We start from the raw sequence: 25,507 nt of genomic DNA, 5'->3' as shown, positions 1-25,507 counted from the left end.
GACGCATCACAAGCGATGCACACAGGAAGGGACTCGTTGAAATGTGCAAGTACACTGTTAGAAGTGAGCAAGGCCTTGACTTCGTTAAAGCAGGCCTCATGCGTCTGTGACCACCGCCACACTGCTTGCTTGTCTAGTAGCCTGTGAAGAGGCTCAGCTACACTAGCTTTATGTGGAAGAAAAGAATTGTAGAAATTCAGGAGGCCCAGAAGGCCTGAAGTTCGGCCTTGGACTTTGGCCTAGGTGCTTCTAAAATAGCAGTTAGTTTGGATTCAGCAGGATGAATCCCAGCAGCATCAATTTTGAATCCCAGAAATTCAGTAGAAGGCACCCCAATCTTGCATTTGTCTTTTTTGAGCTTGAGGCCTGATTTCCTGAATCTTAACAGAACAGCCCTTAGCCTTTCAGCTAGAATGTGTGTGGAGTCTCCTGCAATTAAGACATCATCAAAGTAGGGGCAAACCCCTGGTATACCCCGTAGTGTGTTTTCCATTACGCTTTGGAAAATCCCAGGAGCGACATTCACTCCAAACTGCAGCCTTTTTACCTTAAAGGCTCCCCTGTGGGTCACAATAGTCTGAGCTGTAGCAGTATCATCATCAACAGGCAGCTGTTGATACGCTTGAGCTAGGTCAAGCTTTGCAAAAACGCGCCCCCCCCCCTTGAGGGAGGCCAGAATATGACTGACCACAGGAATAGGATAGGCATGTTGCTGCAATGCCTTATTCAGAGTGCATTTGTAGTCAGCACAAATGCGAATGTCCCCATTTGCCTTTAGAGGCGTGACAATGGGGGTCTCCCAAGGACTGGAATCAACAGGTTCTAGGATTCCCTGTTGAATCAGTTTGTCTAACTCAGTGTCAATTTTACTCTTTAAAGCAAAAGGGACCCTTCTTGCTTTAATTCTAATGGGAGTGACAGTGGGGTCTAGCTTTAAGGACACAGGGGTCCTTTGAATGTGCCCAGCTGGGGGCTGAAAACATCTGCAAATTCTTTGCAGACTTCCTGTAGGTCGAGTGTTTGTAAGCTGTTGAGTCCTGTGACGTGTATCCCCAGGGCCTCAAACCAATCGAGTCCTATGAGACTCGTTCGTTCACCCCCTACTACTAATAAGTCTAGTGGACCTTCAAAACTCTTGTATTGCACGTTAAGGGTGGCCTCCCCCTTAACACACACTCTTGAATTTTGAAAATCTGTTAACACAATGTCAGAAGGCCTTAACTTGGCCTGAGTTCCACTACCGGAACAAATCTTCCTAAATGTATGCAAGGAGATAATTGAAAAGGCAGACCCTGTGTCTAGTTCCATAGATAATGGAACCCCTTGTAGCTTCACCTTGAGTGACAGCTTTTTCTTAATGGGCTTGTGTGTGCCTGTCCTAAGGATGCTTCTTCGCGAAGCGCAAAACCCTACCCTATTCTGGCTGGGGAATCTGGTACCTTTCAGGCGCAGTTCTTCCTGAGGTTGTACCTTTCGTCGGCCCAGACACACAGCTGCAATGTGTCCTTGTTTGCCGCATGCCCGGCAGGTAGCGGAGCGGAACTTGCAGTCGGTTCTCCTGTGGCGACCTCCACAGCCGATGCACTTGAGCGGAGCTGAAGAGCTTCCCTTCTGTTTTTCTTCCTTCGTGGGGTGGAGACGGTCGACTTCCTCGTCCGGATCCTCCTCGGAGTTTCTTTGGACGTCTTCCTGGTGCACGGATGCAACCTCTGGACTGTTTCTGATCGGCCGCATGTTCTTGACAGCGCCGCCTGCTGCTTCTTCTGCGGTGACTTCCCTTAAGGCATCTTGGTAGGACAATTCTTCTTTAGCGAAAAGTCTCTGTTGTAGATCTCGATGCCTTAACCCGCACACGAATCAGTCCCTCAGTCGTTCTTCGAGGTCTTTGAACTCGCAGTGCTTGGCGGCCTTCCGTAATGCGGCGATGAATTCTTTGGCCGACTCACCGGGCCGTTGATCCCTCTGCTCGAAGGTGTGGCGCCATGCGATGACGGACATCTTGGGGTGGAAGTGCTCCTTCAGTAGCTTCTTCAGATCTGCGTAGCTGACAGACTCTACTGGAACAGGTACTGCAAGGTTTTCTGCGATGTCGAAGGCGTCTTGACCGCAAACACAAAGCAGGGTGGCAGCCTTCAAGCTCTCTTCCCTGACTTGGTTTGCCTTGAAGTAGTTCTCCACCCTGGCTACGTATGACTCCCACCGCTCTGGATGTGAGACGTCGAATTCCGAAAGCCTTCCGATTTTCGCCATCTTCAGGAGACGGGTCTATCAGCCAGCCTACCCCCGAATGCGCACTGGATTGGCGGGTAGCTGCCGAGTCGACGCCGTTCCGCCGCTCAGGACTCACTTGGGTAAGCTTACACTTCTTCCTTTCCAGGCGGTGTAAGGCAATCCCACCTCGTCGCCAGTGTTGAGTCCTTGGCGGAAAGCAGACACGAGAAGCAGTTGAAGTTCTCAGTTTTCTTTATTCTGCGTTCAGCTTACAAGTAGATGGCTTCAGCAGCTCCCAAAACCTCCCAGCTTCTTATATAGACATTTCCCGGGTAAATGCGATACTTTTCCCGCGCCAGCACCCACGCATGCGCACGGAGCTGGCGACAGCCTGTCTGGTCCCGGGCAGCTTTGCACCTGCCCGGGACTGCCTGCAAACGCCCGAGCCGTTTGCAAGGCTCGGGACACAACATTTATGAATTGGTGATGTAGGAAAAAGAGAATATATAAAACCCACTGAAAGTTATAAAAGCCAAAATATATATTTGGGAATTTTGCAGTTGTGGAGAGTAATCAGTCAGAAGACGTAACAAGGTAATAATATTCTTAAAAATGAAAGATGGTTCTCCCATAAATTGGAGAAGGTGACAGCAGTCCAGTGGAAATGTAGCAAGAGGTACTGTATGTGAAGCGTGCGCAAGTCATCTTGTTGGTTATTATAAAAGTGTATTGAAACTATAGTCATTTGGAGTAATCAGTGTTGAATGAGGTTCACGCACACTGGTTTAATTCCTTTGGAACACACACTTAACCTGGCCAGCTAGAATTTTACCAGCTATACATAGTGTGTGAATGACCACACTTTTTGTTTTAGAAAGTGAATAATAAAGCTTATAAACTGCATCTGTTTTTACATGTCTGAGTCTTTGATTAAAAAATAAATAAATAGCACAGGAAGTGTCATAAATACTCTCTTTACTGGTCATAAAGTCCAATGTTCCCAAATTCAGAATTTATTAATACATAAATTGTGCAAAAGGTTTTAAGATAATGTCATAGTACCCTAGACTAAGACTTCAAAAAATAGCTTTATAAACTTTGGTGTTCCAGATAAGGTTCAGATTATACTAAAATGAGAGTGACATCATTTAGGGTACAACATACTTATTGAAACTTTTTTTGAGTAAATTCCACCGGCAGTAAATTAGATATAGAACCGTCTTGTCAGATGCTTAAAATTAGAATATTTATTTCATCATTGATGGCCTTCTAACTTTTCCTTTCGCTAGAAAAAGGCATTTTTTTCATGAATAAGCTATTTCTGAGCAGAATAATATTACATGAAACAGATATTTGCAAGATTTTGTACAAGCTCATTTTTTGATTACTTCTGATATTGTATTCCAATGTGCAGTGTAGAACTTTGGAATAAAAAGAGGTTTTCAAGGGATTTTAATACAGTTGACTGACCATTGACATGGAAATTTTCAATATTTTTATATGTGCTACAATATTTATATGTGTCAAATAATTTTACATAATCTGTCATATTTAAAGCTGAGTTCTTCCCTTTTGAACACTTTATATGTTGAGGTCTCTCACCCAATATATCTGGGCTAACTAAATAGCACCAGACTTGAATGTGAATCATCTTCTGTTACAAGTAAAAAAAAAAAAAATGAAAATCATATGAATTTGTAATTTATAGGTAGAAAAAAATACTTAAATCATGCAGTATTCTGTACAGACCTCATCTAAGAAAATCTGGAGTTTCTTTTTAATATATTTATCTGGATTGTACTAACATATTATTTTTAAATTTAAGAAAAAAATCTTGACCTTAATATTACCAGGATAAACATTCCAAATGAAAAAGTGTTTTCATTTATATATTTATTTAATATACTCATTCACCAAATGACTCTTAACAGTTTACAAAAAAGAATAAAACATAGGCATTTGGATCCTAAAAAGTTATCTTGTATGTATCCTAATTTACAGCCCAAATGTTGGAGATGTGGTAGTTCTGATGCAACTTATTTTCATATTTGGTGGATTTGTAAAAATATTAAGGCCTTTTGGATTATGATTTGGTGGAACATTCAAAATATTTTTAAAAGGAAGATAAAGTTTACTCCTCAACTATTTTTATTAGGGATTTTTGAGAATTTTGATGTTAAAGAAACTATTTTAATGTTGAATTTAATTACAGCAGCAAGGTTATTAATAGGTCAATATTGGAAGAAAGATTTGTTGCCTACATTAGAAGAATGGATATTTAAGGTTTCCAATTTGGCAGAAATGGCTAAAATTTCTGCTTATTTAAAGTATCATACACAAGAAAGATATATTATGGTATGGAGAAGATGGATAGATTATACTCAAATTAAATATGGAACTGAAAAGTTCCATTTATTTTATGATTAAAAAATAAGTATTATTAATAATAAGGTTTAAAGGGAGTTAAGGGTTAAGTATGATATTAATTGTTGTATAAATTGTTAAACTTGTTTAGCTTATGATTAATATATTTGTTAACTTAATTAGATTATGTTTAATATGTTTGATATATCCTGTATTTGGTTCCGGGAAGTGGGGGAGTGGGGGGTAGGGGGATGGGTTATTGGGTTTATTATGTAATTATTAATATAACTTTTTAATAAAAAAGAATAAAACATAAAAGTGAATCAAAAGATAAAAGAAAAATAAGTATATTCCCCATAACTATTTCTTTCATAGCTTCCAACAAACTAATAATGAAGGTGTCAATCTAAACTCGGAGGAGGGAGGGGAAATGGGCACTTTGTATGCAGAAAAGGTGTTCTTATAATTCAGTGTCAAGCAGTATAGGGTTTTATAGGTTAAAATTAACAGTTTGAATTATACCCACAAATGTTGATAATCAAATGCACAAAAACAGCTACTATATGATTATTGCTACTTTGGTGTGCTATTATAATAATTTTTCAGTATGTTATCTATCCAATAGTTTTATTAATTGCTCAACCCAAATAACTTTTCCCCAAGCTACAAGGCTTTAAATAAAATTGAAAAGCAAAGAAGGGGCAGAGCTTGTGAGTATAAGGACCATTTAGGGAACAGACTAGTACAAAAACTCAGGATTGTGAGCTATACTAAGAAGTGGGGAGAAAAAATTCAACAATACAAGCAATTGCTATTGATGTTAATAATTCTGTATTTAATGTGTCTATTAAATCATCAAGAGTAGAGTAATTTTTATTTATTAGATTTTCCTCCAATTTTGGGGCTGGCAGTATCTCATACAGATTAAAATGGGTACTTCTTTTTCTACCCCTTTCCTGTCCTGCCCAAAAGTACTTCAATACTTTTTTGGGGAGGGTACTTCAGCAAGAAACTTCCATTGTGTAATGGACGTCAATTTGGAATTCTGTGATATAGCTTCTTTCATTATGCAATAAAAATACATGAGTGTAATAGAGGATAGAATGTAGTATTGTTTTGCATAGGATATTTTAATTTTCATTGCCTTCTCCAACATCATGTTGCTTGTTCATCACATGCATCATTATGTTACTTTGTTATTATATCAACATTTCATTGTAATTTCAACTTCTGTTCCCTTTCCTCCCTGCATTAGAATTGCCAAAGTTGAATTTACTGCTTCTGAATGTTACTAATAAATAATTAAGACCAACTTGGGGAATTTATGGTCCTCTAGTCACAGAAGAATAACTTTCAACATACCATGTTGCTTAGGTCTCTTGGGATTGTAATTCAGCAACATGCAGAGAGTTTCTCATTCCCCCAACTGTGTTTCAGATTATAAATTAGGGAAGCCAACATGATGCCATTTACTATAGCTCCATCTAAATAATAAAATTTGTCAAGATACATTTACAATCAAAATAAAAAAGAGTTATTTTGAATTCTAGTTGTGTGTCAACACATTGTATTTGCAGCATTTTCTTTATGCTCAATAAAGTTGCACTGAATTTTACTATCTTCAAATCTAAATCAACAAGCACCATTTCTAGCAATATTTTTCCAACTTTTTCCATTTCTATTCATAATATTTGTATAAAAAGTACATTCCATATGTAGGTACCACTGGTATTATAGATAGTAATGTATTTGGTTAAATGCCATTATTTATTTCATTTAAATATGTAACAATGTTTTTTTCTCTGACTAATTATATTATAATCTGAATTGAGTAATAAGCAGAATAATATTACAATATGAAGAACTGATTTGATTTGGTTACCTGATGGTATTGCTGAGGGCAGGATCAGTGTGGCCAAAAGGGCAGAGATGAGGGGGGAATTGGCAGGTAAGGGAAGGCAGTCCCTTACCTTACTGAAGCTCAGGGTTGGGAAGGACCAAGCGTAGAATGGCTTGGATTGGGGGGGGGGGTACTTGCTTAACAAATCATGATTCTTGTTCAACAATGGCAATAGATAGTCCCAGGATCGCAGTTGCTAAGCAATGTGGTCATGTGACATTTCATCTTGCAACCACATAAATTAGTGATGGAAATTCCAGTCCCAATTGTGATTATAAATTGAGGACTATCTATATGTGCCTTATATACTGTTGTATATACCTAATACTTGTAAATACCTAAATTCCTGTAATATAAAAATAATTAGCAATAATCTTTGCAAAGATGAGTTTATGAATAAGTTTGGATTATACAATTTTCCATATATTCTCAATTATACATAATATCTTTCATGACTGCAGACTTAACTAAGAGGTTTCATTTTGCTAAAGGACATTATTCTGTCTACATTTAAAATTTGTAAATAAAGTATTCTTAAAATATCTTTGTTTATAAGAGTAGACAGATGTTATAAAATGAATCTTATGTAAGTTATGATGAATTTAAATACCAAATAGGTGAAACTATGAAGACAACAGTAAATTAAAATTAGGCTTTCAGTCTTAGTATTAAAAACAGTGTTTTTCCTTAACCATAAAATTACTTTTATTGTATATTGTCTATACAAAAATGCTATGGGATTTTTAAGTAAATCAGAGTATTGAGCTTTGTAGAATGTCTCAGCCATATTACATGACAATTGATAATAAATGTTTTCAAAGAAGATGTAGTGGCTCTCTTAAAATGATCAGTAATGTCTTAACATGCATGCTTGGTAGCACTTCTTGTAGGCCCTTGAAAAATTAACACAATTTAGAACAGATGTTTCATTTCAATTCAAAATTCAGATTCAGGATTTGCCTAAAGATAAACAATATCTGGTTATCAATAAACACAACATTTCCCATAACTGAGAAAGAAAATAAATGGGACAATACATGCCCCTTTAGACATCAAACATTTATATGTCTTATTGTGTATTTATATCTCCTTACAAAGGCATAAAATGAATGGGTGCATTTTAATCTTGTACAATCTAATCTTGTTAGTGAAGCCTTTAGGAGGAATGTTCAGAAATGTAACACGCCATTTGAAGAATCCAGTTGCATCAAACATGCAACTGAGTACTGTGAAAATAACAAATCAAAATGTCTATGGAATGAGATTTCAAATGCAGATCTGTTCTTCTATTCTTTGTACGTTCATCTTCAATTTCATTTTTGTTTGAATTTGAATTTTTTTCTTTGTCATTTATTATGTCATGATTTTATGATGTAGATTTAAAATATTTTATGTTTCTTGTTCTATTGATATTTTGATTAATTTTGCATATCACAGAAGAGACTTTGGATTGAGGTGGAATCCCAAAGTTACAAATGAAGTAAATAAATGAATTATAGTAAAGTCAATAAAAAGATAATGATCCTGAAATACATTGTTATTCAGAGATGACTGGCAACATGATATCTTAATTGTTTCTCCTGATTTGAATGTTACTTATTGAACAAAGAAGCTGTTTCCTTCTGCCCTCTAGAAACCCACTTCTCAGACACATAAAGATGTTTGATGACTCCATTATTGATGCAAATATTTTGTAGTCCACATTCAGTAGGGAAATCGGCCTGTAGTTCTTTATTTTCTGTGTTTCCGTTTCTTCCTTTGGTATGAGAGTAATAAGAGCTTCGGACCACGAATCTGGTAGCTTCAGAAAGAAGTTCATTATAAAGTTCCAACATTACATTACCTAGTACTTCCTGCAATGTCTTATATAGCTCTGCTGGTAGTCCAAATGTTTGATGACTCTAGTTCAATATATTCCTGCAAATACATTTAGTGCTGGGGTATCGTGAGTTATTTCCAGGGTGAAGGAGCAGTATACAATTCACCATATGACAACAGCTCCTTCCTAGTGAATGACTCTCTAGCATCTCTACTTTTTAAAAAATTCTGCATGACACCTATATAATTTGGCACCTACTTATCTTTTCTACTGTCTGGCACTTCTGTTATAAATTATCAATTGAAAAAAATTGCTTGGTAAATGAACTAAGTCAAGATAATACTTCACAAGATGTACACTCTTCATTTACTCTGGCAATTGGACTTTAATATCGTTTAATGTTTTATAATACAGAAATAAATGAACGGTATCATATTTTTATAAAAGCAATTAAATTCAAGCTATATATGTGCATTTATTGCAGCTGATCTATTCTGAAATCTTTAAAGGGGTGTCACGTGTCAATATGGATAGTAAAAGCTGTGTTAATGAGGGCACCATAGTGTTATTATTGAAATGAAATACAGCTTCATTATACCATGATGTGGAGGAGTATTTTAAGACATAAGTAGGTATGCTTATATCCTTAGCAATTTAAAAGAGTCTGAGTTGAACTTATCTTGTAGTAATTCCTAGGACCTCTATATCATTTTTTTTGCAATAGTATGTTAATGGTTTGTCACTACGTCATTCTAAGTTGTCAGTTGCTCAGTGTAATCTACTGTTGTTCTGTTAGTAGTAATCACCACTGATCCTTGTGCTTCTGAAATCTATCAGGTTTTGCCACCTGTTAAATCTATTTAAGAGTTTGCCATTTGCTGGTGAGATGGTAGTCATCAATATATCTTAAGATTAATTCAGTTCAATAAAATTAAGCATACTTTTCATAAGCTTGTTAGCATTTTAGTTAGTGTATCTGAAAATTAAAGACCTGTTATGTGTATGTCATGCTGTTACCTCAATCCTCAGAAGATTGAAGCAAAAGGGGGGGAAACAGTCCCAGCACCATTGTACTTCATTAACATAAGTAAGCTGTAGGCATTGCTGCTAGTCCAACTAGATAATTTCTTTCCATTTGGCACTTGAAGCTGATGGTTTACAATGTTCTACTGTTGCCAAACATCCACAATATTTTCTAAAGTACTGTTTAATTTAACATATCCCCTAACATTCTGTCATCATCATTCTGCATGCCTAGGACTAGAAAAAATGGGTGATCCAATTTTTTTCTCTTGGCCTTCCTTAGCAATGCCCACCCACACACTTTTCAAAATAAAGGATTTTTTTTTAATTATTCAAGCTTAATATCTAATGTATCAGGCAAAATTGCAGACTGTAGTATCTTGGTTATTGTTTTTGTTGCTTTTGACCCAGGCTTTTTGGTTTACTTCTAATTGTTATGCAGTAGTAACAGTTAGAAGATTGATTTTTCTTCCTTATAATGTATATTTCAGCTCATTGCCATTCAAGAAGCAAGATGCTTGCCTCACCAGCTCCATAGATCAGTGAGGAGTTGCTTAACTATAAAAAAGAACTCAGAGGAAGAGCCGGTAATTTGTATAGTATAAATCAAAAGGATTCAAATCTGACTCATAGCATTGTACTTTAAAACCAGTCCCTTTCTTTTTCTTTTACCTGTAATATTTTACTTTTAGTGAAATAATAGGTTTTGTCTCTAAGCAACTAAGACCTGGTGATGATTCTAATTAAGCATTATAATATATTTTGTGTATTTTGTCAAAGACCCATCTACCTGCAAATATCTCTTTGATGGAATACTTCCATTCTTATAGTCTGTCTGTCTGTCTGTCTGTCTGTCTGTCTGTCTCTCTCTCTCTCTCTCTCTCTTGGAATAAGTGCAGATTATATTTGATGTAACTTGACCCCTTTTAAACAATCCAGCTTTTTCAGTCTTCTGGAAAAAACCTATCACTTTTTCAGAAGATTTGATTATTGTGTTATAATGATAATATAATTGCATCCTAACAATGAAGGTAGCAGAAAACATTTATATTTACCATTCATCAAAACACCTAGTGAATTCTTTGAATAAATCAAATCTCTTCATTTTTAGAATGTATCTGATTCATTTTCAAAATATCCACAATAATTTAAGGATCAGATTGATCTAAAACCTCCTTCTTTTCTTTTTAATGGCCTTTGTGGCATTTGAATTTTCTCTGTATTACAGTTTGAGACAATTTTGCGTGGCAAAATTTCATTAATATTAGTAAGGTTTTTTTAATACTTGTATCTGACTTTTCATTGTTTTAAGTACATTACAGCTAATAATTGGATTACTAGAGTAAGTTTTGGTTTTAAAAGGGGTCCCAGATTTCCTGTACAAACTGATAGAAGATGTGGAACCAAGGAAATGTGGTGCATTGTGATTTCAGATGCATGTGTTCTGATGCATGCCCACAAGTACATAACTCATGCAATTTGTGCTGTGATATTGTAATGGGTATTGTCAACACTGCTAATATTGGATGTTCTTACTTTGACAACATATGAAGATGCAGCCTTTTTCTTTCTTATGCTTTACTCTTAGAATTAGATGGTGCTGGGGGAGAAGGCGGAATGTGGTGGGAGTTAGACATAACAATATTGTACTAATGTATGAAATAAGAGATGATAAGAATTGGCCAGTAGTAGAACAGGAGGGAAAGCCTGCACTTCAAACTAATTGGACAATGTGATTTATGACTGTTAATTGAAGGAGGGAATTGTGCTTTGATACTATGTGCTCAGGGGAGGGGAATCCAGTTTTGGCTTCAACTATGTTAGTGCCGAAGCTATGCTACTCCCATAAAGATTCTTTAAGGTAAACAATGCCTCAAAGTTCTTTGAAGAGTTTCATCTGTCGGAACTATGACAGGTGTTTGGTCATTTGCCCTGCTTGCCTCCATCTCTGAACATCCTTAGTGATGATATGATTAAAAACATAATGACATTCATGAAGCAACGAACTACAAAGCCAGTTTTGTGGAGTGGCTAAGATGCTGGACTAGAAACCAGGAGATGGTCACTTAGGTATGAAAGCTGTCTAATTTCTTTTGATTCAGCTTTGCCATCGTGACATTAACTAGAATTTGGCTGTTATTAATTAGAAATCAGTTTATACTTAAAATATATATGTTTATGACCAACCTAAATAAAAGAGTGATTTCAAAAAGACAGATATTTCAAAAAGACTTAGTAGTTTAAAGCAGTAAAAGAAAAATACAGAGGTGACTTTGTTTCAATTATTGCATTTAGATTAACAGTACAATGGCAAATATCTAGTAATATTTCTAGAAATTCACTGTCCCAAAATCGGTGTGTGATTTTCCTGCTGCTACTTGCCTCCCTTTCAAAACAGTTTAATTCTCAGCAATGACATAGTTGTGCTACAAATGTCTTATTTTAAGATAAGTTATTTTAAATATAGAAGAAATGTTGGATTCTGCTGAAAAAGTAAATGTAGAAGAGAATCAGAAACAATATCTTTCTGCCATCATAGCAATTTGGCATGCTATGAAATTAGACATTTCTACTTTCTTCTGTTTTTTTATTTTTTTCCTGATCCCTGATAACATTTTTAAAATTTCTTTTAAGCAGTTACATAGTGCCCTCTACCCTTGAGGCAATTTTCTAATTTCTCTAGAGATTTTTAATTTTCATCTTTTACTTCCTAATTTAATATTCAGCTTGAGGCTGTTGCATCTTGACAAAGGCCACATCAGTTTGATAATTGGTTGATAATAGCAGAAAATGAAATAAAATAAGCTTTGTGCCTCTGGGTGACTAAAATACTATAATTTTCCAACTCTAAGAAAATCATACACTTCATTTTGGCAACTATTCTGTTTTCTTTTTTCTCTTACAGAGTTTTCTTACAGTAATGATATTGCAGTTGGTTGGAAACACCAGCAGTCTAGTAGCAAATCAAATTGATTTCTATGCTGGTAATGTGAAGAAGCCGGCGGGGGTTCTGAAATAATAAGAGCAATTGTCATGCAAAATTCACTTATGATGTTTATGATAAAAAGGCAAGCTCACTTTACCTCCTGCTGATGACATGGACACATCCATGCACTTTTCTTAGCAAAGGTATTAGAAATTGTTTGTCTTCGCTTTCTTCTGGGATGTCTTCTCCTCCTCCTATTTCTCTACACACACACCCTTCCCAGTCACTTCTTCCATTTCTTCTTTCCCAGTAAGTAAAATGTATATAACCATATGCACTAAAATCTACTTATATAATTTTGAGCTGGGCATGATCAGCCTAATTCTGCCTCTTGTTGATAAGTACTGGAATCTATTGTACCAAATATGTTTTCCTGTATCTTAACATCTTATGGTTTACACCAAAAAAGTCATTTTTTTTAAAATCAACCAGCTTATTGCAAAACTGGCATAGATGAGTGTTGAGAGAGAGTGCCTGTCTCATGATCACTTACCTGATTTCATAACCAGGGTCTCACCATTTATTCCAGCATCTTAATCACTGTGCCATCCTGGATCTCTATAATTATGAAAAATAAATAAATATGTAGATGTGCTTTCTTTGACATCGGTGCATGCAGTGTTTCATCTAAACAAGGAAATTAGGAGTCATTTGGTAGAACAGTTTGTTTCCAGGTCCAATTCAAGATGGTGGTTTTAACTTTTAAAACCGCTCACGGCATGGGACAAAGATCTCTGAGCCACGGTGGCACAGTGGTTAGAATGCATTATTGCAGGCTAACTCTGCCCAGTGCCAAGAGATTGATCCTGACTGGCTCAAGGTTGACTCAGCCTTCCATCCTTCCGAGGTCAGTAAAATGTTGGGAGTAATATGCTAACTCTGTAAACCACTTGGACAGTGTTGTAAAGCAGTATTAAGTGGTACTGTGTATAAGTCTTAAGTACTACTGCTATTGCTATTGCTGTTATTTGAGGGACTCTCTTGATTACATCAGCCCGTCCCATTAGTTCTGGCAGAGAGGGAATACTATGGGTCCCATCTGTAACGAGCCTTGATTGATTGGTCCCAGGCCTTCTGTGCTGTGGTATCTGCCTTATGGTACATTTTCCACCTGAAATTAAGTTAGGTTCTATCCCTGTTAATTTTCAGGAAGATCCTCAAAACATGGTTATATCACCAGGAAGGTCATAGGTACATTTTAAAAATGACACCTCCATTGTGGTTAATATGTAATTGCTATACCCCTCTGAGTCTGTGGTTTGCATATTCTAATTTTAATGATTTTTAAAATTATTAGTAATTATTGTCTGTATTTTTATAATTATTTGATTTTTGTATGCTGCTCCTGTATCCTACACATCTGGTGAGATAGGAAGCCATACAAATTTGATAAAAAAAATTATAAAAATTAAAAAAACTATGTTTCCATCTTATGCCTCTTAAAAAATACACCATACATTTTATGTCATTGACACTCAGTTTCCAGGATTGTAATTTAACATTATATCCTATTCTTATGAAAGCATATTTTTATCAAGTTTATAACACTCCTCTGCAAAAGTTGGTAACCTTGATCTTTATTAAATAAAAAATCATTTTTTTTCACTTAGGAATAAATAACCCATTATACTGTGCAAAGAGATATGGCTGGAAATTTCCTCTTGACTGATTATGTGCCATCCACTTGGTGTCAGCTCTTAACATGTAGATAGATTTTCTCCAATGACAATCTGAACTTTCTAGAACTGATGGTGCTTGATGCCTTAAGCATCATACCAAACTGGCTCTTTGATGTAGTATTGCTTGGTCCATCTAAAGAATTGCTTGGTCTACATAAAATCACAAATTGCTATGAGAAGTTAATATCTTATTCAGTAGTATGTTCCAAAAGTTGGCCAAAAGTTTCTGTTGTGTAAAAAATATTTCTTCTGCTATTCTCCATAATTCTTGTAAAAGTTGAAATGTGTATTAATGTTGTTGTAGTAGTTGGTTATGTTCATTAAAGTTTATTATTTTACAAGGAAAAGGTGATTGTTGATTTTTTTCCCTCCTGTTATATATCACTCGATCACTGTATACTTAGTTACAGTATCTTTCTATATAAATCACTTGGAATTTAATTGAAATGTCAAAAGCGAGAAGGCTATGCAACTGCTGAAAAGATAGCCATTCAATTAATACCAGGATCATCTCATAACTAAGGCAGGTACAAATGTGTACCTTTCTCTTTACTCATGAGGATTATGCTAGATGTTTTAACCTGTACTGGGGTTCCTCACTTGTACATAACCAGATATTTGATTAAATGTTATATAACTTGTAGCTAGGAATGTGCTCAATATAGCAGCTATATCTTTTCCCCCAAGAGCTTAAGAGAAAATAAATTTTATCATTGTGATAACTACCTCGAACAATGATGCAGGGATTTTTGTGTTTTTTTGGGGGGGGGTGGATTTGTAGAGAAAATGGGTTCAGGGATAGGAAGATTTTTAAGGACAGAAAACATGTTTTGAAGATGGACAAGTTTTTTGTGTGTGTGTGTGTGTGTGTGTGTGCGCGCGCGCGCGTGTGTGTGTGTTGCCCAAGGGCCTGTGTGATTGTTTTGGCTCTCTTGAATTCTGCAGCCCACTGATTTGGATATGCTAAAAAGAACCTGTAACAATCAAGATGTGCACATTTCTCCTGTCACATACACAAAAGACATTTTCACACATTCATATAACCTTTGATTTATTCCAGAGCAGGATGCCATTATTATTCTTTCAAGAATTACTTTTTCCCATATACTAAAGATAACCAGATACATACACCAAGTGTATATATGTAAATATACATCTGTATAAGGAGTTCCTGGGGTTTCAGATGGGAAAATAAGAGAAAGATTTCCTGTTTCTGTTCACAGCAGTATCTGTACCGAACAATAAAATATTTATAACAAATACGGTAAGCAAGACAGCCTTTTCCTCAGCTTAATTAGTTCTGAAGAATGTGAACATATGTATGTGAACATTCTGATTAAAACAATAGTAATGTTGCACTATTAGTAAGTAAATGTTTTAGATAAGTTAATGTGCAAAAACATTGGTTAATTTATTTTTAATATGACTGTTCATATGCAAGGTACTCATAATTCAATAGGAAGAAGAGATTACAATTAAAAAAGAAAAATATACAATTTTCAGCCAGAAATAGCAAACTACTTATGCCTCAGAAGAAAAAATAGTTTCTGGTTTGCTTAATATACACAAATGAAATAGTATTGATATGTTTAAAAGATTTTTTTAAGAAACCCTGAGATGTAATGTTTTGATTTTTTAAAAGCTTTTATTAGACAAGTCATAATTTTACACAGCTCATTTTAGCAAATGTTACTTCTGTATGTCTCTCTCACACACACATTCTTAGACACATATGCAAACACAACTTGAATGAGGTATGATATGTATTATGGATGGTAACTTTTACAATAAAAGCTTTTCAAAGTAGTCACTGTAATGCTATATTAGGTCCAGACAACTATATTAGTTTATTTACCTTAATTTGGCTTCAAGAGAATATGTTGCTGCCAGAAAACTATTTAAATAATATGTAATATTAAACATCTAAAGCAGGGGTGTCAAACTCAGTTTCATTGAGGGCCACATCAGCACTGCTGTTGCCCTCAGGGGGCCGGGTGGGTGGGGGCCAGGTGGGGGCAGCCTACTGGGTGGGCGTGGATGGAGTGGGTGTGGCCTACTGGGTGGGTGTGGCCAGCTCTACATCGTTCGCGTCAAGGGTGCCTGTGGAAGCCTGGGCAGGAGTGGGACAGATCTGAGAGTCTCTGGCAGAAGGGGGTGAGACCGGGGCAAGTGCCAAGGCATAATCCACTGGAGGAGCCTCACTGTTCCTCTCAGGCCATGCGGGGGGGGGGGGCTTATGGAGCTAAGACTGAATGCGTTTCAGCATAGATGGCCACCACAAAATTGTACATTGGCTCCCAGCTGTCCTGGGCCAGGGCCAAGGCAGAGGGGGCCATTCCCTCACTGTTTCCAGGATGGCTTCATGGGCCACATGAAACCACTTTGCGAGCCGTATCTGGCCCCTGGGCCTTGTGTTTGACATGTCTGGTCTAAAGTATTGGAGCACAGGTATAAGAACTGATCCAGATAGCTGTTGTCTATACTGAATTATTGTTCTGTAGAGTTTGAAATGTAATATAACAATGCTAAAAACTACCGTAAAGTTAAGAAATGTATTTTGGGCTGAAATTTGTATTTTTAAGAAAGATCATTTGATCAAGTAGTTATACAAGCTATGTAAAAATGTTCCCTGTCCTGTCATCAGCACTTCATAGAATGATTGATGAAAAAAAATCCATGCAGAAAGGCAAATCAGCAGGCAAGGAAAAAGGAAAGAAAGTTGCCCTAGAGCTTGCTGTTTTGTTGTTTTTTTAATAAATATCAAAATTTTAAATAAAGGTGGAGAGACAGCTTCACAGATGTCATGAAAATATTTCCCTTTTCCCTCTCCTCCCATCCCCCCTATCAGATTTTAAGGTAGTGTGAGAAATCTAGTTTCCAACTGTAGGAGGATGTTACCTTCAGGGCTTCTATGAGGGGACATGTTGAGAGGGGGAGATTGCAGTCATGTGGAAGAGCAAGAAAAAAGAAGGTTACAAGTGAAAGAGCTGGAAACACCATGGCAAAAACAATTTGGTGCATTGTGTAGTAGGAGGTTGGTGGCATGGGGAAAGTGGTACAGAAATCAAGTGCCCAGCAGCCAAAAGCTGAGAAGAGGGACGACAACTTCTCCAGAAATTCCAGCAGCCAGCTTTTTTTTCCCAGTCCAAAACTATGAGTCTCTTCAATAATTCAGGATGCAGCAACCAGTTCCTCTCTTAAAATACTATAATGCCAGCCAGCAAGAAAGCCAGCTCAATACAAGGTGACTAATGGGTGGCTCTAAGAGATGGCCATTTTTAGGTTTCCTCCACAGTCTATAGCTGGGCGAGCAGCCAGCTAAGCTCTCTAAATAAGCCTGTTTCTTTACACAGAGTTACAGTTCAACTGCCTGTAAAGGTAAGGGGGAAAATAAAATTGTTGAATATCATAATATCCATAGATAAGAATTCTTAGAAGTAGCCACAGCACATCTAGAGACAGGTACATTGATAAATAGCCACCAGTAGAAGTCAGAAGATATAAACTTAGATCACGTTTTGTCCAGTCCTTCCCAAGAACCTGCGATAGGCAGATGTTGTTTAATAATAATAACTTTAAAAGATTGTAAGGTGTTCCAAGTAAACATGTTACATCATTATGCAACTGATCCGCTTTCCTTAGTTATGTCTTCACAATATTACAACATTTTTCTCAGTAATGAAACAAAGTAACAAATGTTTGTTTGTGTAGGAGTGGGGCACAACTGTGATGGGCTATTTATACTTTTTCTGTAAATTCTGTTAAAATAATAGATTCCTGAGAATTGTGGGCTTTTAACAGCATAATGTAATATTTTTCTTTTTCATACCTAATTCAGGTTAGTTGTGTTAAGAATAATAAAGACTCCTAATGTCATATATTGTACTTCTGTCGCTTAACATTTTATGGCATACATTTTCAAAGAGTAGCACCTACAACAGCTTCTCTCAACCTTATGTTTTTCAGAAGGCATTTTTATCTGGGGATGATTATAATGTCTTAATTAGGTATATCTTAAATGATCTGGAGAGTTATTCAGTAAACTATGTATAGTTGCAGTTATATTTGTATATATTATATGATTTGCATATGACCTGATATCATTGATGTTAAAATGCTAGCAGGAATTATTTCTGTAATTAGATATTTATTGTTTCAGATTGTTGCTTGGGCAAGTATGGAGTCCAGCATCACTGGTATGCTGTTTTACTTGATGTTGACTTAGAGGTAGTGGGGAAGGGATTAGATAGATAGATAGATAGATAGATAGATAGATAGATAGATAGATAGATAGATAGATAGATAGATAGATAGAGTAGATTCACATGTGAGATATTATGTCTGATATATTACTGGAACTTTTGAAAAGTCGCATTAATGATGTCATATGTCTTTTAAAGAAGTATTAAACTTTTTTCTTTTAATTCTAAAGTGTTTATTTTATATTCTCTTACTTTTTTTAAAAAAAGTACTTTTTACATGGACACATCTTAGAGTACCATGGATAGTTTAGCAAAGTTTAGCTTAAAACTATTTTTTAAAGAACCACAGGACTCTTATTTTTTTATTTCAATATATTTATTTTCAGTATCTTAACATAATGGCTATATTTAATGTAAGGAGACTATCAAATAGTTGCAAACTATTTACTTTTATGCACTTTTGCTCTGCCATATTTTATTATGTTTATATGCATAGCAAAAATCCGAAGGAAACTTTTATTTTTGTGAATGAGGTTGTAGACTGCATATTGTCAGCCCTGGATTCCACCATCCACCCAACCCAGCAATTCTATTTACACTGCCAAAGTGATGTGTTGACTGATACTGTGCATTTGTTACTATAGCAACTTGGAGGGGTTAAAATGCATTGTTTTAAAGTAAAGAGAAAAGATCAACAATGAAACTCACACAGGAACATTCTTTTATAATGACACTTAGTGTACTTTAGCAGAAAAGCAAATACTTACCCTCCTTTTTATCAGGTGTAAAAATAAGTTCTGTCTGTGGTCTCAATTCAACCTAGTGAAAAATGTCAGATTTTTTCCGTGTTCTGACACAGCTCATAGATTTCAAATAAAAGGTGGCTTTTCATTCTTTCATGGTCTAGTTTATAGGTGTTTGGATTATGGGTAGGTTTCTTTGTGAATTTATATTTCTCATTAATCTATAAATGTTAGCACATGTTAAGTCATCAAAAAAGTTTATATTTCCTTAGCACCATCTAGTGGTCAGACTGCTATATTCATTAAATGATAAAACAGAGTGTTTACAATTTTGATTTTGGTGTGGCAGAAGATTCCTGAGAATACCATGGAATAAAATAAGTGGACGATAAAACAAATCATTCCAGACTTCTCTGGAGGGAGGGAAATGTAGAAAAAAAGAGAAACAGACAATGAAAACTGCAAGGTGGATGAACTGAATTACAGTGCATCACTGGAAAAACCTTAAGGACCAGATGGGGGTCAGATCAATCTGAAGAAAAACCATTTATATTGTTTCTAAATATTGACAGGACTTGATGACACATAATCATCAAGCATCTTAGATCATCATAAGGCCTAAGACTAGAGCAGGCATGTCAAACTCATGATGTCACATGACATCGCACGATATATCGTGACTTTTTCGCCACTGCCACCAATGAAGTGAGCATGGTTTTGGTATGATGCATCTGGCCCGTGGGCTGGTAGTTTGACCTGCCTGGACTAGAGCTGTGCCTGGCTATTATTTGTGTTGTAAATAATTTCTTCTGTGTAACCTTTTAATATTTTTTGTAGAAAATATAAATGATAGAGGATCATATTATCCAAAGATATCACAGTAGAAAAAAACTACAGTGTACTACAAAATTAAGATTTGCTATTATATTTTAAATAAATATGAACTAAGAACACTTTTTTGTAAGAAAAGAATGATCACATGACCCCAGGACATTGCAATTGTCATAATACATGCCAGTTGCTAAGCATCCCAATTTTAATCATGTGATCACAGGGATGCTGCAATGACTGTAAATGTGAAAAATGGTTATAAGTCACTTTTTCCAATGCCATTATAACTTCAAACACTAACTAAATAAATGGCTGTAAGTTAAGCACTACCTATACTCAGGTATTATAAGGTATTATAAAACATGGATTCCTGGGATGGTAAAAACAAACAGAAAAATCTATTACAGAATAATTACATCAATACAGAGAAGTAATGCAATCTTTTTGATGTATTTAGCAGCACTGAGTAACATTTTTTTCTTCAAAATATTTAGTTCATCTCTATATTATCTATGAACAAACATTTGATAGAAAATAGTATAAAAGCTGAAAAATAATGTTACAGTATAAACCTGTATTTTACCCACATTAGCACAGCCTAAAGCAATTGATCAGCACTTTTAAATAGCAGATGAACAGTGATGCACTCAGCTATAATATTTTGCTTCATTCTTTAGATTAAATTTGGTCAATCCTATCTAGAAGCTGAAATTTAGAGAAACGGCTATTCTATTTTAGAGTCCAACTTTTACTTGAATAGAGTATCAGAGGAAAATTGCATAATTCTGATATTAGAAAGTACAAACACAGCCTAGTACCTGAATATCTTTTCCAACATTTTTGCTACTCTTCTAAGTGCTGGTATGTAGTTTATTTCCTGATTACTAATTCCTTAACATGGATAATTGATCCTAAATGGCAGAAATTATCCATCACTTTGGAGCCATGGTGGCACAATAGTTAGAATGCAATATTGCAGGCTAACTCTGCCGATTGCTAGAAGTTTGATCCTGACTGACTCAAGGTTGATTCATCCTTCCACCCTTCCAAGGTCAATAAAATGGGGACTCAGATTGTTGGGGGAAATATGATGAACTCTGTAAATTGTTTAGAGAGGGATGTAAAGCACTATGAAGTGGTACATAAGTCTAAGTGCTATTGTTATTACTATCTGTTCTGTATCTTCATTGTCAATTCTAAGACTGGTGGCTATACTTGTTATTATTAGTTTGGTCTTTATATTTAATCTTAGTTTCATTTTTGTGTTCCTTGACTTTCATACCAGTGCAGATCAGTTGCATTTCCTGGTGTTGAAGTACTGTGGTACCTTGATACTCTTATTAATCGGTTTCGGAAGACACAATGAATATTATAAATGACAAATACCAAACCACATGACTTACCTGTAACCCTTTGTTTTGACTGGGAAGGACTTCCTTTTCCTATGTCAGTGACTTCCCCAGCATGGCTGACTTCCTCTGCATTCTCTGCAGCTGACTCCCTCTTCCTATCACAGTGTGTTCAGTATCAAAGAAGCAACGACTACCAGGACAACATTTTCATATCAAAATGTGTTGAATACCAAATTCAATGGGTTTTGAAGCATTTGAAAACCAAGGTACCACTATAGTATTATCAGAGTAGATCAGGTCGCTGATGTCTCTTCCACTAATATTAAAACCATACTCATCTTTAAATCCTTCAATATACAGTATGTTCATCATATAAGTTGAATAAATAATAAATGATGATATAGTATGTAGCTATTGATTCCTTTTCCAACCTCGAGAGAGGCTGTATTATCATTTTCAATCTGCATTGTGGGTAATTTAATTTTAATTTAATTTAATTGCCACTTATCTTACTTCAGGGTAACTCTGGGCAGCTTACAACCATTAAAAAACTGTAAAAGCATAAATAAAATACTACACACCGCCAAATACAGCAGCCCAAATAAAAGATGGGAATGGTGGGAGCAGACTGGGAGGTGGTGATATCTGTTCTTAATCAATCCATCATCTCCACTGCGATGCTCCCCCATTGCAGCACCAGCCAACTGGTCTTACGCTCTTATGGAAAGTCAGGAGGGTTGGAGCCAACCTCACTCCAGGAGGTAAGATGTTCCACAGGGCAGGCACAACAGCAGAGAAGATCCCATCAGTGGGAATACTCAGACCAACAGGGTCCACAGCATGTCTCCTCTGCCTTCTTGGATTAGACGGGCCAATCCCAGTAGAATGAGACGATCCGTCAAGTACCTATACTATATTTCTGTATATTCTGATGATGCTCATGCGTGTTGGCGTATTGTTGGAATACTGTTATTGATGAAAAAAATAATTGGATTGGTAAAAAGTGATAGTCAATCTCTTGCTTTATTTCAGTTTCTAGACCAGTGGTTCTCAACGTTTGTATGATGGCGACCCCCGTCACACAAACGTTCTGCGCATGTGCGGCGCCGCGCGCATGGGGCGGGGTGGTGCATGTGCGGCGTGCATGCGTGGCGGCGGCCCCATGCGCAGCGCGCATGCGCGGCAGCGCCCCCTGGGGGGGAAATGGCGGATCGCCTTCTTTGGCGACCCCCGAAAAATGGTCGATCGACCCCAAATGGGGTCGCGACCCATAGGTTGAGAACCGCTGTTCTAGACTAAACAGTCCAACTATATCTTTCGCAATATTCCAGCTTTGGCATTTCAGTCTCCACTATTAGCAGCACATCTTTATTGCGGTTCAAAACTGATCTGAGACATAACAGTACATGATGTTTCAGGAAAGAAAGGGTGTTTACAGTATAGCAAAAAGCTCCAAGCAAAGGAAAAGGAAGATCAAATACAACAAGCTAATTTTACATAAAAAACAGAAATGCACCAAATAGGCTTGTACATTTGGAAAATACGCTGTTACTAAATGACTTACTAGGGTCTTCATGTACTTCTAACCAACCTTCCCAGGCCATTGCTTCCAGATCCATTGTACAACCATTAGTATAATAATGAAAGACATTCAAAGGCTATCTGTTATGGAAAGACATTTCCAGAGTATGGAATTGCTGCAGCACTATGCTAATATTTATTGTACTTTGTAGCCTATCTACATAATTATTCTTCTTAATCAACTACAAAATTTGGTCTTGTTCACAAATATTTTTACATGATCTGAAAATTATGCAAAATGTCACATTGAACTGTAGCCATCATGCTGAGATAAAGTCTCCATTTGACCAACTACTTTATCTTGTGTTCTACTTTAGATATAAGAGTTTAAAAAAATCAAATTGTTTAAAAAAGTTATTTAATACTGATAAATGATTACGCTCCCTGAAACAATTAATGACCATTTGTTTTGAGTACAAACTGATCAAGTTATTGTGTGGTATCTATTTTAAATGAACAGATTGCATATCATATGCTGTACCAGGAAGTAAATGTTAGCATGAAAAAATTACAGAGTTTAGAGTTACTACTTAGGCTGAGTAAGAATATGGGTGCTGTTATTATTAGAAGTCACAATTTCGCTTTCAGGGATAAAGGTTGGATTCAGATTTATTTGTTATTAAAGAAAATAATTGATATGATTAATCTTAGATGCAAAAATCTAGTTTTCAAGGCTATCAAAATATTTTATAACTTTGTAATGGTTCTTTATTTTGACACACTGCATCATAGAAGATAACTGTATGCAATACTTATTTGTGGTGCACATCTTCCCCAACAATAAGTTGGTGCCCTGGGTTAATTCCACCCTCTTAGTCTTTGCAAATTGAAATAGCCATAAACAAGTCTTTGATGCTTTATCCCTGCATTTTAAAATTTGCAAACACCCCTTGAGTCTCTCCAAAAGTTCTTATAATTGTTGGAATTAGGTATTGCCTGAGTGTGGTTGCTTTTATTTTGGTTGCTACCAAACTCCAGGCCAAGTTTCAAGCTTTTAAGCAGTGTTGCTCTTGAGCACTCCAGCTGAACTTTCAAGCCAAGCTTCAGGCAGGAATCAAGACATGCTCCTTATCATAGTTTGTGGTCCTGGTCATTGATTGACAGCCATCTTGCTTGCCTGTAATAGTTGTAATTACCAGATGTTACCCCTACTTCTCATTTGCTTGCTACCATCTCCTTATTGCCTTTTCTCTTACACAGCCAAACCCACACTGTTTTAGCTTTCCTTTTTATAGACTAAGGACATAAGTGGGGTAAAGCTGTTTATGGACTTTGGCAGATTCCTAAAACCCCGGAGTGTGGCTCCCATCTCCTCTCAGGTTTCCAAAGCTATAAACTTTTATAGCTTTTTTGGAGAAGAAGGTAAGCTGAGCCTGGCTGTGGGAAATTATAGATGCAGCCTATCTATGCAAGCACTGACAGAGCAATCTTAGCTTCACTTCCACACATACAGTATCTCACAATCCCTTTTGAGAATCCAAGCTATTATTTTTCAAATTACTTAAAACTTTCAAGATCCTACCATACCACTGGGATTAATTTAGGTCACTGGTAATGCTGAACTTCCAAGGAATCCAGAATTCACCGGGAAATGTGTATACTAGTATTGAAACTTTTTCTCATCTGTGGAAATTGTTTAATTCACAAATAATATAGAGTAATAATACTTTAGAAGAGGGGTCTCCAACCTCTCAGCCATGGCCCACTAATGGGCCATGAGCTGTTTGCAACCAGGCTGCAGGAATGGTGAGCAAGTGCGCAAACACGCCCATCGCCATGCAAATGGAGCTGTGCACACACACTTGCCAACCACGCGCAGGGAACCATCCCCTCTCCCCTCCCTCCGTCGGTCCACGAAGCCAGAAAGGTTGGGGAACTCTGCTTTAGAACGATCTATTGTTCCACTGACTAATACGAAAGAATTTTGCACTACCACAGCATGTCATACAGCTAGATATAGTGCTCTGCAGTGTCTGCGAAGGCATGCATGTTCACTGAGGTGGAAAAAGAAAGGGCAAATCATGAAATGTGTATGAATATATAATTATGCAAATACTGCAAATTACAGACTTATGTTGGATATTCCACAAGTGTGGAACTCAATGTTGTTCTAAAATTGCTGTCATAGAGTTTTTGACAACTTTGTTTCACAGTTTCATTTGGAATGGTGATGAATTAAAGACAACACATATTTAATGTGAAGTAATTTTTAACGAATCATTTAATGAATTTTGCAAATCTAAAATTTCATTTTAGTTAAAACTTAGAAAATTCCAATATTATCTGATTAAAAGTTGTTTCTTACTGTTTTTAATAGGACTTGGATTATATACAGTAAACACAGTATATGGAGATACCATTGTTTTGCCTTGCCATTTAGAAGTTCCTAACGGTCTTTTGTTTGCAAAATGGAAATATGTAAGTATGAATTATGTTAAATTATTTCCATTATTGCAATGTAGAGGGAATTTTGTGGGACTAATGAACGTATTATTCAAAAGCAGCCTTTAAAATTTTGTGTTAAATGTGTGGAATAAATAAGTCTTTTAATATTTTTATGCAGAAGCTTATTAGCAATATGCCACTTCTCTTAGCATTCATTAGGATAAAAGAACTATAATAATTTGTTCACTCATTTTGAAACCGATTACATAATTGTTAAGACAAAGTGTTTTACTGTGGTAAAAAGCCTATTGCTATATTTTTATTATGCTCACATTGTTTCATACATACAGTTTTTCATGCTCACTATAGCAACATGAAGCAAGTTCATAGAATCAATAGTTGTGTGTCATACTTTGTCTGAAAGTGCACTG

General features: G+C 36.2%; 1 protein-coding gene and 1 long non-coding RNA gene across 3 annotated transcripts in view; one reads left to right on the top strand and one right to left on the bottom strand.

The window, feature by feature from the left end:
- ALCAM (activated leukocyte cell adhesion molecule) overlaps positions 1-25,507 on the top strand; it is a 135,823-nt gene that overhangs the window by 63,578 nt on the left and 46,738 nt on the right. For both annotated transcript variants that reach the window (XM_039365023.1, XM_039365022.1), the window contains exon 2: positions 25,009-25,109. In XM_039365023.1, coding sequence (XP_039220957.1) covers positions 25,009-25,109 — 101 coding nt within the window. The remainder of the gene's footprint in view (positions 1-25,008; positions 25,110-25,507) is intronic.
- LOC120317947 overlaps positions 11,128-25,507 on the bottom strand; it is a 28,724-nt gene continuing 14,344 nt past the window's right edge. Inside the window, exons 2-3 of the long non-coding RNA XR_005559364.1 lie at positions 12,797-12,861; positions 11,128-12,327 (exon numbers count right to left, since the gene is read on the bottom strand). This is a non-coding gene — a long non-coding RNA (uncharacterized LOC120317947). The remainder of the gene's footprint in view (positions 12,328-12,796; positions 12,862-25,507) is intronic.

Source organism: Crotalus tigris, unplaced genomic scaffold, assembly GCF_016545835.1.
Source record: "Crotalus tigris isolate CLP2741 ecotype Arizona unplaced genomic scaffold, ASM1654583v1 scf7180000019944.6993514239:2294586, whole genome shotgun sequence".
Taxonomy (NCBI): Eukaryota; Metazoa; Chordata; class Lepidosauria; order Squamata; family Viperidae; genus Crotalus; species Crotalus tigris.
The sequence above is the reverse complement of the archived record's forward strand: the minus strand, read 5'-3'. Positions and strand labels throughout refer to the sequence as shown.